Below are 13287 nucleotides of genomic sequence, written 5' to 3'. Positions count from 1 at the left end.
ATATTTGCTAGAATCTGACAATGAAAGAATTCATTATTAATCACAAAAAAAATATTAGTTAAATGCAGTCCATGTGCCAAGAAGGAACTTAAACGTTAATTTGTGCAAGATAAAAATTGCTGGAATACACAGACATTTTAGTATTTTTAAATATACGGTCTTAAAAAAAACATGTATTGTCATTGTCAGTCAGTGCCAGTCCTCCATGCAACAATTGGTTGGACCTCCTCTTCTTTTTTTTCTGGAAATTTCTGCGCAACATAATTTACCCAGAAGCCCTCCTGCCTTCCTCTAAATTACTTTATGGCACATTTCATATGTTTAATGCACTTTATTATTAGATCCGAGAGCTAGCCAGTCTGTGGCTGTTGCCTAGCAACAACCAAAGTGCCAAGATCCTTTTAGAAAGAATGTGTGTGTGTGGCTCAATTTCCCACACTACTGTGCCATAGTATAAAATATAATGTTAAAATGACATCACAGTAAATTAGCATGATGGCTATCATATACAAAAATCTCTATTTACCCCCACAAATACAGCATATTTTTTTTTGACATTGAGAGGGTTAAAATAAAGAGGGAGGACGGCAAACGACTGCACGTCAAAGTGTGAATGGATGCCAACGGTGAGAAGAATTGTCATCCCGAATATGTATTTCTTCCCACGCTTCCACTAAGTCGTTCTTTTTTTCCAGATCTCATTTGCCGGGTGGCCAACTCTGGCTCCAATTGGGACTGCGCATGAGTGAGACAGCACTTTGCAGCTAACTCCTTCCGCGGCGGTGCTCACAGACCGGAGCAAGGGAACCATTTTATTTATTTATTTTTGGTCCAAAATGAATTTGAGCAACGGCGGAATTTCGACAGTCGGTGGACGGAGCGGAAATGGCGTGAGTAGCGACTGGGAAGAGAAGAAGACGCTTGAAGTGAAAGCATCAACTCCAACTAGGAAACCTCAGCCAGTGAGTATTCTTTACATTTTTAATTTTAGGCTCCAACAATAAATAGAAAATTAAAATTGCTAAAATTAAATGCTAGGATGATGAGGTTCATTCAAGCGGCGTTGTAACGGTTTGTTTTGAAAGTATTGTACTTAGTCCTATAGATTTGGGAGAATACGGTGCCCTCTGGTGGCAGTGGTGCATATGACATAATGTTAAAATTCAATAAATCAAATTCAAACACAATGAATTAAACGGTAGGATGATGAAGTTAATCCGAATGGCGTTGTAATGGTTTGTTTTGAAAGTGTTGTACTTAGTCCTATAGATTTGGGAGAATACAGTGCCCTCTAGTGCCAGTGGTGAATATGACAACGTTAAAATTCAATAAATCAAGTTCAAACACAATGAATTAAATGCTAGGATGATAAAGTTAATCCGAACAGTGTTGTAATGGTTTGTTTTGAAAGTGTTGTTCTTAGTCCTACAGATTTGGGAGAATACAGTGCCCTCTGGTGGCAGTGGTGAATATGACATAACGTTAAAATTCAACAAATCAAATTGAAACACAATGGCTCCCATTTAGAGCAATAGACGTCCAATCCATTTGGAGTGGCAGCCAAAAAAAAAATCCGTCAAACGCAGCCAATGAGCTAATTCTTGGATTTTTCGGAAAAAGTTGACTTTAGAGAAAAAAGTTTACACACCCATAATTTAAAAAGATCATTGAGTTGCACTTTTATTTTCTAGTATTATCAGCCCGAACACTTAAAATACGTGCGAGTATTTGTTCAAATTCAAAATGGATTCATGTTCTGTTCTCTGCTGTCGTTGTTCACGTTTGACGTTCTAGCCCAAACCCGAGAACGCCATCACCATTGCCGTGTCGTCACGGGTTCTTTTCAACATGGAGCGGGAACAGCAGATTTACGAGCGCCAGGGTATGGAGGACTACCTCAAGTACCAGCTGGAACATGAAAGACAGCCTTTCGGTCCTGGTCCGGCCTTCTCCTTTGTCAAGGTTAGAGAATTCCAAATTTAAAAAAAAAACTTTTGTACAAATCTTTTTTTTTTCATTTTTTACCTGTAAATGTCTGCCTTCCATCAATTGGATGTTTGCATTGAATGACATGTCAAGATATTTGGGATTTAGTCAGGATGACCAATCCCATCGGAAAACCCCCCAAACAAAACCCACATAAAATGAACTATCTGAACAACGTGGCTTATGAATCGTCATGACTACAGAACTAAAAATAGTCAATTTTTTTTAATGATGAAAGAAGTTGTTTTGTAGGTTTTATATGTTGAGTAATAAAAGCAAAACAATGTTTTTTGTATTGAATAACTAGTTTTATATTTATGTAAGGCTGACGGCTAACCAATATCGATGTTATTGTTTGGGTATTTTGTATTTTTGATACAATAATAAACAAATTGTCATGTAAAAGTTGGAGAAAAAAATTCGATGACGAATAATGAGATTTCATTCCAATCAAAGAAAAAGGGTGTTTAAATATTAAAACATATAGTTGAGACTCAAAAACGCACTTAAACACTATTTTTCTTTGTTTAAAAAGATTTTTGGGGGGTAAAAATTGTTTTGGTTTGAACTTTTAAGGATTTTGGGTTTTGTGCCTTGTTTTGGGTTGTACATTTGTTGTTTTTAATGCGCCTTAAATTGGAGTTAATGGAAGGTAAAGTGCATTTTGATAATAAGTGGATTTGAAATTGAAAATGTTATGACTCTTGCATGTGTGGGTGTTGGAAAATAATGCGGTTTCAAGATTAAAAATGTATATTTTTAGTTGAATAATGCAATTGGTGGCGTTCCCAGGCTCTGGAGGCGGTTAACAATCGGCTGCGGGAGCTTTACCCACACAGTGAGGAGCTTTTCGACGTGGTGCTCGTGACAAACAACCACGCGTACGTGGGCCTGCGCCTCATCTATACCATCAATCATCACGGTGAGTCGACACAGGCTGATTTTATTTTTATTTTTAATATTTCATTTGCTTGCCTTTTGAAGACATGTTCAATGATTTTGTAGTTTGGTTATTCTTAACGATAGATTTGGACATTTATGAGTCCTTCTACCAAAGCTAAAGTTTTCTAATTTATTAAAGACATTAGTGAGATATGTCGTCCTATAGTGGACATTTTTGTAATTAATTTAGGAAATGGTACCCAAAATCAGTTGTCTCCAACCAATGGTCAGTGAGGAAAAATAAGTATTAATGTTTTCAATCTCAACCTCCCACTTGGAATGAGAAAAGATGTTATAATAATAATAATAATAATAATAATAATAATGATGATGATAATGATGATAATGATGATAATGATGATAATGATGATAATGATGACAATGATGACAATGATGACAATGATGATAATAATGACAATGATGATAATAATGACAATAATGATAATAATGACAATAATGATAATGATGATAATGATGATAATGATGATAATTGATAATGATAATAATGATAATTGATAATGATAATAATGATAATTGATAATAATAATTGATAATGATAATTGATAATGATAATTGATAATGATAATTGATAATGATGATAATAATGATAATGATGATAATAATGATAATAATGATAATAATGATAATGATAATAACAATAATAATGATAATAATAGTGATGATGATGATAGTAATGATAATAAATAATTGTTATTATGCAATAAAAAAATCATTCGTTCATTTTTCATACTGCTTATCCTCTCAAGGGTCGTGGGGGTGCTGGAGCCTTTCCCAGCAAACATTCCATAAAATAACATCTTGCCTGCCCGATTGTTTTTCCAGACTTATTGATCGAGCGCTTCTGCATGACCGGAGGAAACAGTCCCATTGGTTACTTAAAAGCCTATCACACAAATTTATACCTTTCCGCTGACTCGACCAAAGTGCGAGAAGCTCTGGCAGAAGGTCAGTGGGAACCATTTTTTTTAATGAGTCAGACAATACAACCGCTAGAGGGCGAGCGCGTGCGTTTTCCCATCAGGTATCGCGGCCGCCACCATGTTCGCCCCGGAGAAGAAGAAGGAGGTGTCGGAGACCCAGCTTCGAGTCGCCTTCGACGGCGACGCCGTCCTCTTCTCGGACGAGTCGGAACGCATTTTCAAGGCGGAAGGGCTGGAGAAGTTCTTTGAACACGAGAAGGCCCACGAGAACAAGCTTCTGGATCACGTACAGTATATGTCGCTAGCTGCTAAGCATCTCCAATGAGTCCACTTTGCCGCCAGCAATTAACGTGTGTGTTAAAAAAGTTGTCCCGTTGATTGCGTTCGAGACTCCGGTTCCCGTCGCAGTGTTTATTGGTCATTAACACGCCGTACAATTAAAGTCTTGACATAGAAAATAAGAAAACACATTTATATCTAACATTTTTTTCAGAATTAGCACTGAGTCTAATGGCGAAAGACGTTGTATACTTGTGCTAACTTTAGCTAGCTATTAGCTGTCGTCATAAAAACGCAGTCTTAATGAATTTAAGGTGACGCTCAATGGGTAAAATAGTTGTGCTAACCGCTTTAGCTAGCTATTAGCTGTCTTCACCAAAATGCAGTTTTCATGGTTAAAAGACGACAGCCAATGGGAACAACGTGCTCATTCATAGCATTTTTAATGAAAAATAGAAAAAAAACTGTACATTAGCATTGAGGCTGATGGCTAAAGACATTGAATAGTTGTGCTAGCCACTTTAGCTAGCTATTAAACAATAGCTGGCTTCACCTGTTGATTTACAGCATTTCAAACGAAAGATAGAAACATTTGTTTTTACATATACGGTTGTTGGGTCCCAGCTAAAAAATATAGAGGAAAAAAACTAAGTCACACTGGAGAATAAGTCTTTTTTTATTTGATTAGAAATAAAACAAACAAACATACATTTAAAGAAACTATTGTAAAATGACACGCAACAATTTTTCGGTGGTCATAGAGGGAGAAAAAAACATGTACAAGTCGCGCGTCCAGCAAAACTTTGAATAAAAGTGTGACTATGCGGAAATGCTGTCCTCACTGTGGTTTATGGTCTTCTTTTTTTTGATCAGGGCCCGTTGAAGGGCTTCTTGGAGGCGTTGGGAAAACTACAGAGGAAGTTTTTCGACAAAGGCCTGCGAATGGACTGCCCCATCCGCACTTATCTGGTGACGGCACGCAGCGCCGCCAGCTCAGGCACCAGAGCCTTAAAGACGCTGCGCTCGTGGGGCCTGGAGATCGACGAGGCTCTCTTCCTGGCGGGGGCCCCCAAGGGCCCCATGCTGGAGAAGATCAGGCCGCACATTTTCTTCGACGACCAGATGTTCCACGTGGAAGGGGCGGCCGAGCTCGGCACCGTAGCCTGTCACGTCCCTTACGGCGTCGCCCAGACGCAAGCCAAGGAATGAGGGTGAGTCCGTAACATCTGGAAAAATTCGATGCCCAAATGGATGAAAATGATCGCCCTTAAAAAAAAAATGTTTCAACCCCAATATCGACGAAGAAGGAACGTTGTGAAACATAGATAAAATCAGAATTAGAATGATTAGCTAATTGCGTCCAAGCTATATTTAATTGATGACGCTAGAATGAGCTAATTTTTAATGTACAGATTTCTAAAATATTTTTAGCAAATCGTCACTCACAAAAAAAGACCATGTATAGTAAGGCTTTTTTTTCTTTAAAAAAATAACATGAATAGTAAAGATTTTATTTGTTGTATAGTATAGTAAGCCTTTTATAAAATAGATCATTTATAGTATGCTTCTTTGTGTAAAAAAAGCCAACCGTGTTTCATAAGGCTTTTTTTGTAAAAGCAAAGTATATATTACAATGTAAATTATGCCATTTTTTTGTTTTAAAAAAAGCTAGACCATGTTTAGTATGCCATTTTTTGTCAGAAAAATTAGAGCATGTGTGGTATGCCTTTTTTTGTCAAAAAACCTGACCATGTAATACAAAAAATGGCATACTATACATTGTATAGTATGCCATTTTTTGTAAAAAAATAAATAAAAAAAACTGGACCATGTATAGTATGCTGTTTTTGTCAAAAAACTAGAGCATGTGTAGTGTGCCATTTTTTTGTCAAAAAGACTAGAGCATGTGTAGTGTGCCATTTTTTGTAAAACAAAAAAACTGGACCATGTATAGTATGCCATCTTTTGTCCCAAAAACTTGACCATGTATGGTAAGCCATTAAAAAAAGAAGACCACGTGAAGTAGGGCATTTTTTGGGGAAAAAAATAGACCACGTGGACTGTGCCATTTTTTTATAAAAAAAAATAGACCACGTAAGTATGCCATTTTTGGAGAAAAAAACTAGACCACGTATAGTTTGTCATTTTTTATTTAAAAAAATAGACCGTGTATAAATAAGGCTTTTTGAGAAGGAAAAGCTAATACTGTATAGTGAGGTTCAAAAATATGATCATGAATGGTAAGGTTTTTTTGTTCAAAAAATGACCCTGAATAATAAAGCTTTTCTTGTTCAAAAATGACCATGAATGTAAAGCTTGTAAGGCTTTTATTTGTTAAAAAAATGACAATGTATACTTAGACTCAGGACTGGGGTTAACACTCGAATCACGGTGAGACTACTTTTCTGTTACAAATAGAAATATGGATCAAGTATAGTAAGGCTTTTATGTGTCAAAAAAGACTGTCAAATAAGATTATTTTTCTTTTTAAAAAGTATATTAGGACTATTTTTCTTGTGAAAAAGGTTGAGACTGAGGATTCAAACCTGAATTTCAGACCTGTGGGGCCAATGTACAAACCACTGATCCATGGTAAGCCTCACTGGCAAATAAGACCATGTATAGTTGGGGTTGTTCTTGAAAAAATATGACCATGTATGATAAGGCTTTTTAGAAAAAATGACCATGTATAATAAGCTTTTTTCTTGAAAAAATATGAACATGTATAGTATGGCTTTTTTCCTGAAAAAACATAAACTAAGGCTTTTTTCTTGAAAAATAAAACTAGAGCAAAAGGGTATTGACCCATGATTGAAGCCTGAATCTAATGACTGCGGGGTTGACACTAGCCACTCGGCCACAGTGAGACTACATTTATCTCAAAAATAAAAATATGGATTAAGTATAGTAAAACTTTTACTTGTCGAAAAAGACTGTCCAGTAATGTTATTTATCTTTAAAAAAATAAAGAGACAATGTATATTAAAGATATTCTTCATGTGAAACAGGTCCAACCCAGTGATTGAACACTGAATCTCAGACTCATGAGGCCAATGCTCTAACCACTCAGCCACGATTAGACTTGTTGAAGAGGTCCATGTATAGTAAGGCTTTTTTTTCTTTAAAAAAACGACATCGTATAGTAAGGCTTTTTTTCTTAAAAAACGACATAGTATAGTAAGGCTTTTTTTCTTAAAAAAATGACATAGTATAGTAAGGCTTTTTTTCCTTAAAAACGACATAGTATATAGTAAGGCCTTTTTCCCTAAAAAACGACATAGTATAGTGAGGCTTTTTTTCTTAAAAAACAACATAGTATAGTAAGGCTTTAAAAAAACACATATAGTAAGACTTTTTCTTAAAAAAGCGACATAGTATAGTAAGGCTTTTTTTTCTTTAAAAAAAACGACATAGTATAGTAGGGCTTTTTTTTCTTGAAAAAAAAACTCGAGAAAAAGGTAATGACCCAGGGTTGAACTCTGAACCTCATGACGGGTTGACACTAACCACTGAGCCACAGTGAGACAACATTTCAAACAAAAATAAAAATATGGATCAAGTATAGTAAAACTTTTACTTGTCAAAAACGACTATGTCTAGTAATGTTATTTATCTTTAAAAAACAAAAAGACAGTGTATGTTAAAAATATTTTTCTTGTGACACAGGTCAAGACAGAGGATTGAACTCAAGATCTCAGCCTGTGAGGCCAATGCTCTAACCACTCACCCACGGTAAGCTTTGTTGAAGGGGACCATGTATAGTAAGGCTTTTTTCTCAAAAAACGACATAGTATAGTAAGGCCTTATTTCTATAAAAAACGACAGTATAGTAAGGCTTTTTCCCCTAAAAAATGACATAGTATAGTAAGGCTTTTTGTGAGAAAAAAAAAAACGACAGTATAGTAAGACTTTTTTACTTAAAAAAACGACATAGTATAGTAAGGCTTTTTTTCTTTAAAAAACGACATAGTATAGTCAGGCTTTTTTCTTAAAAAAACAACATAGTATAGTAAGGCCTTTTTTCTTAAAAAAAACCTCTTAAAAAACGACATAGTATAGTAAGGCTCTTTTTCTAAAAAAAACGACATAGTATAGTCAGGCTTTTTTCTTAAAAAAACAACATAGTATAGTAAGGCCTTTTTTCTTTAAAAAACGACATAGTATAAGGCTTTTTTCCCTAAAAAACGACATAGTATAGTAAGGTTTTTTTCCTAAAAAACGACATAGTATAGTAAGGCTTTTTTTCTTAAAAAAAACAACATAGTATTGTAAGGCTTTTTTCTTAAAAAACGACATAGTATAGTCAGGCTTTTTTTCTTAAAAAATGACAGTATAGTAAGGCTTTTTTCTTTAAAAAACGACATAGTATAGTAAGGCTTTTTTCTTAAAAAAACAACATAGCATAGTAAGGCTTTTTTCTCTAAAAAAACGACATAGTATAGTAAGGCTTTTCCCCCCTAAAACGACATAGTTTAGTAAGGCTTCTTTTCCTTAAAAAATGACATAATATAGTAAGGCTTTTTCCCTTAAAAACGACATAGTATAGTAAGGCTTTTTTTCTTAAAAAAAAACGACATAGTATAGTAAGGCTTTTTCCCTTAAAAACGACATAGTATAGTAAGGCTTTTTTTATTTAAAAAACGACATAGTATAGTAAGGCTTTTTTTCTTTAAAAAACGACATAGTATAGTAAGGCTTTTTTTCTTTAAAAAACGACATAGTATAGTAAGGCTTTTTTTCCTAAAAAATGACATAGTATAGTAAGGCTTTTTTTCTTTAAAAAAAACGACATAGTATAGTAAGGCTTGTTCCCTTAAAAACGACATAGTATAGTAAGGCTTTTTTTCTTTAAAAAACGACATAGTATAGTAAGGCCTTATTTCTATAAAAAACGACATAGTATAGTAAGGCTTTTTTTCTTTAAAAAACGACATAGTATAGTAAGGCCTTATTTCTATAAAAAACGACATAGTATAGCAAGGCTTTTTTTCCCTAAAAAAACGACATAGTATAGTAAGGCTTTTTTTCTTTAAAAAACGACATAGTATAGTAAGGCTTTTTTTCCTAAAAAATGACATAGTATAGTAAGGCTTTTTTTCTTTAAAAAAAAACGACATGGCTTTTTTCCCCTAAAACGACATAGTATAGTAAGGCTTTTTTTCCTTAAAAACGACATAGTATAGTAAGGCTCTTTTTCTTTAAAAAACGACATAGTATAGTAAGGCTTTTTTTCTTTAAAAAAAAACGACATGGCTTTTTTCCCCTAAAACGACATAGTATAGTAAGGCTTTTTTTCCTTAAAAATGACATAGTATAGTAAGGCATTTTTTCTTTAAAAAACGACATAGTATAGTAAGGCTTTTTTTCCTAAAAAATGACATAGTATAGTAAGGCTTTTTTTCTTTAAAAAAAACGACATAATATAGTAAGGCCTCGAGAAAAAGGTAATGACCCAGGATTGAACTCTGAACCTCATGACTGGGGTTGACACTAACCACTCAGCCACAGTGAGACAACATGTCAAACAAAAATAAAAATATGGATCAAGTATAGTAAAACTTTTACTTGTCAAAAACGACTATGTCTAGTAATGTTATTTATCTTTAAAAAACAAAAAGACAGTGTATGTTAAAAATATTTTTCTTGTGACACAGGTCAAGACAGAGGATTGAACTCAAGATCTCAGCCTGTGAGGCCAATGCTCTAACCACTCACCCACGGTAAGCTTTGTTGAAGGGGACCATGTATAGTAAGGCTTTTTTCTCAAAAAACGACATAGTATAGTAAGGCCTTATTTCTATAAAAAACGACAGTATAGTAAGGCTTTTTCCCCTAAAAAATGACATAGTATAGTAAGGCTTTTTGTGAGAAAAAAAAAACGACAGTATAGTAAGACTTTTTTACTTAAAAAAACGACATAGTATAGTAAGGCTTTTTTTCTTTAAAAAACGACATAGTATAGTCAGGCTTTTTTCTTAAAAAAACAACATAGTATAGTAAGGCCTTTTTTCTTAAAAAAAACCTCTTAAAAAACGACATAGTATAGTAAGGCTCTTTTTCTAAAAAAAACGACATAGTATAGTCAGGCTTTTTTCTTAAAAAAACAACATAGTATAGTAAGGCCTTTTTTCTTTAAAAAACGACATAGTATAAGGCTTTTTTCCCTAAAAAACGACATAGTATAGTAAGGTTTTTTTCCTAAAAAACGACATAGTATAGTAAGGCTTTTTTTCTTAAAAAAAACAACATAGTATTGTAAGGCTTTTTTCTTAAAAAACGACATAGTATAGTCAGGCTTTTTTTCTTAAAAAATGACAGTATAGTAAGGCTTTTTTCTTTAAAAAACGACATAGTATAGTAAGGCTTTTTTCTTAAAAAAACAACATAGCATAGTAAGGCTTTTTTCTCTAAAAAAACGACATAGTATAGTAAGGCTTTTCCCCCCTAAAACGACATAGTTTAGTAAGGCTTCTTTTCCTTAAAAAATGACATAATATAGTAAGGCTTTTTCCCTTAAAAACGACATAGTATAGTAAGGCTTTTTTTCTTAAAAAAAAACGACATAGTATAGTAAGGCTTTTTCCCTTAAAAACGACATAGTATAGTAAGGCTTTTTTTATTTAAAAAACGACATAGTATAGTAAGGCTTTTTTTCTTTAAAAAACGACATAGTATAGTAAGGCTTTTTTTCTTTAAAAAACGACATAGTATAGTAAGGCTTTTTTTCCTAAAAAATGACATAGTATAGTAAGGCTTTTTTTCTTTAAAAAAAACGACATAGTATAGTAAGGCTTGTTCCCTTAAAAACGACATAGTATAGTAAGGCTTTTTTTCTTTAAAAAACGACATAGTATAGTAAGGCCTTATTTCTATAAAAAACGACATAGTATAGTAAGGCTTTTTTTCTTTAAAAAACGACATAGTATAGTAAGGCCTTATTTCTATAAAAAACGACATAGTATAGCAAGGCTTTTTTTCCCTAAAAAAACGACATAGTATAGTAAGGCTTTTTTTCTTTAAAAAACGACATAGTATAGTAAGGCTTTTTTTCCTAAAAAATGACATAGTATAGTAAGGCTTTTTTTCTTTAAAAAAAAACGACATGGCTTTTTTCCCCTAAAACGACATAGTATAGTAAGGCTTTTTTTCCTTAAAAACGACATAGTATAGTAAGGCTCTTTTTCTTTAAAAAACGACATAGTATAGTAAGGCTTTTTTTCTTTAAAAAAAAACGACATGGCTTTTTTCCCCTAAAACGACATAGTATAGTAAGGCTTTTTTTCCTTAAAAATGACATAGTATAGTAAGGCATTTTTTCTTTAAAAAACGACATAGTATAGTAAGGCTTTTTTTCCTAAAAAATGACATAGTATAGTAAGGCTTTTTTTCTTTAAAAAAAACGACATAATATAGTAAGGCCTCGAGAAAAAGGTAATGACCCAGGATTGAACTCTGAACCTCATGACTGGGGTTGACACTAACCACTCAGCCACAGTGAGACAACATGTCAAACAAAAATAAAAATATGGATCAAGTATAGTAAAACTTTTACTTGTCAAAAACGACTATGTCTAGTAATGTTATTTATCTTTAAAAAACAAAAAGACAGTGTATGTTAAAAATATTTTTCTTGTGACACAGGTCAAGACAGAGGATTGAACTCAGAACCTCAGCCTGTGAGGCCAATGCTCTAACCACTCACCCACGTAAGGTTTGTTGAATGGGACCATGTATAGTAAGCCTTTTTTCTTAAAAAAACGACATAGTATAGTAAGGCTTTTTTCTTTAAAAAACGACATAGTATAGTAAGGCTTTTTTCTTTAAAAAACGACATAGTATAGTAAGGCTTTTTTTCCCAAAAAAAACGACATAGTATAGTAAGGCTTTTTTTCTTAAAAAAACGACATAGCATAGTAAGGCTTTTTTCCCTAAAAAAACGACATAGTATAGTAAGGCTTTTTTCCCCTAAAACGACATAGTATAGTAAGGCTTTTTTTCCTTAAAAACGACATAGTATAGTAAGGCTTTTTTTCTTAAAAAAAAACGACATAGTATAGTAAGGCTTTTTCCCCTAAAAAATGACATAGTATAGTAAGGCTTTTTTCTTTAAAAAACGACAAAGTATAGTAAGGCTTTAAAAAAAACACATATAGTAAGACTTTTTCTTAAAAAAACGCCATAGTATAGTAAGTTTTTTTTCTTAAAAAAACGACATAGTATAGTAAGGCTTTTTTTTCTTGAAAAAAAAACTCGAGAAAAAGGTAATGACCCAGTATTGAACTCTTAACCTCATGACTGGGGTTGACACTAACCACTCAGCCACAGTGAGACAACATTTCAAACAAAAATAAAAATATGGATCAAGTATAGTAAAACTTTTACTTGTCAAAAACGACTATGTCTAGTAATGTTATTTATCTTAAAAAAATAAAAAGACAATGTATGATAAAAACATTTTTCTTGTGACAGGTCTAGACAGAGGATTGAACTCAGAATCTCAGCCTGTGAGGCCAATGCTCTAACCACTCACCCACAGTAAGCTTTGTTGAAAGGGACCATGTATAGTAAGGCTTTTTCCCCTAAAAAATGACATAGTATAGTAAGGCCTTATTTCTATAAAAAACGACAAAGTATAGTAAGGCTTTTTTTCCTAAAAAAACGACATAGTATAGTAAGGCTTTTTTCTTTAAAAAACGACATAGTATAGTAAGGCTTTTTCCCCTAAAAAATGACATAGTATAGTAAGGCCTTTTTTCTTTAAAAAACGACATAGTATAGTCAGGCTTTTTTCTTTAAAAAAAAACGACATAGTATAGTAAGGCTTTTTTCCCTAAAAAACGACATAGTATAGTAAGGTTTTTTTCTTTAAAAAACGACATAGTATAGTAAGGCTTTTTCCCCCAAAAAACGACATAGTATAGTAAGGCGTTTTTTCTTGAAAAAACATCATAGTATAGTAAGGTTTTTTTCTTAAAAAACGACATAGTATAGTAAGGCTTTTTTCTTTAAAAAACGACAGTATAGTAAGGCTTTTTTCTTTAAAAAAAACGACATAGTATAGTAAGGCTTTTTTTCCTAAAAAAATGACATAGTATAGTAAGGCTTTTTTTCTTAAAAAAACGACAGCATAGTAAGGCTT

At 33.2% G+C, this 13287-nt stretch overlaps 1 protein-coding gene across 2 annotated transcripts; it reads left to right on the top strand.

Moving 5' to 3' along the window:
* The first annotated feature begins 369 nt into the window (after window positions 1-369).
* On the top strand, window positions 370-11855 carry LOC144089460 (cytosolic 5'-nucleotidase 1A-like). 2 transcript variants are annotated; one of them, XR_013305080.1, is made up of 8 exons: window positions 696-962; window positions 1795-1962; window positions 2779-2908; window positions 3772-3894; window positions 3971-4155; window positions 5022-5359; window positions 7815-7880; window positions 11790-11855. XR_013305080.1 is itself a non-coding variant. In XM_077620319.1 (7 exons), exons 2-7 carry the CDS (start codon window positions 837-839, stop codon window positions 5355-5357), a joined length of 1068 nt encoding a protein of 355 aa, XP_077476445.1. In that variant the 5' UTR covers window positions 370-626; window positions 696-836; the 3' UTR covers window positions 5358-6945. The 2 variants fall into 2 exon arrangements, 1 of the variants encoding a protein (XP_077476445.1); XM_077620319.1 differs by lacking the exons at window positions 7815-7880; window positions 11790-11855 and adding an exon at window positions 370-626 and having other exon boundaries at window positions 5022-6945.
* The last annotated feature ends 1432 nt before the right edge of the window (window positions 11856-13287 follow it).

Source organism: Stigmatopora argus, chromosome 15 (assembly GCF_051989625.1).
Source record: "Stigmatopora argus isolate UIUO_Sarg chromosome 15, RoL_Sarg_1.0, whole genome shotgun sequence".
NCBI lineage: Eukaryota > Metazoa > Chordata > Actinopteri > Syngnathiformes > Syngnathidae > Stigmatopora > Stigmatopora argus.
This window is presented reverse-complemented; position numbering and strand designations above follow the sequence as displayed.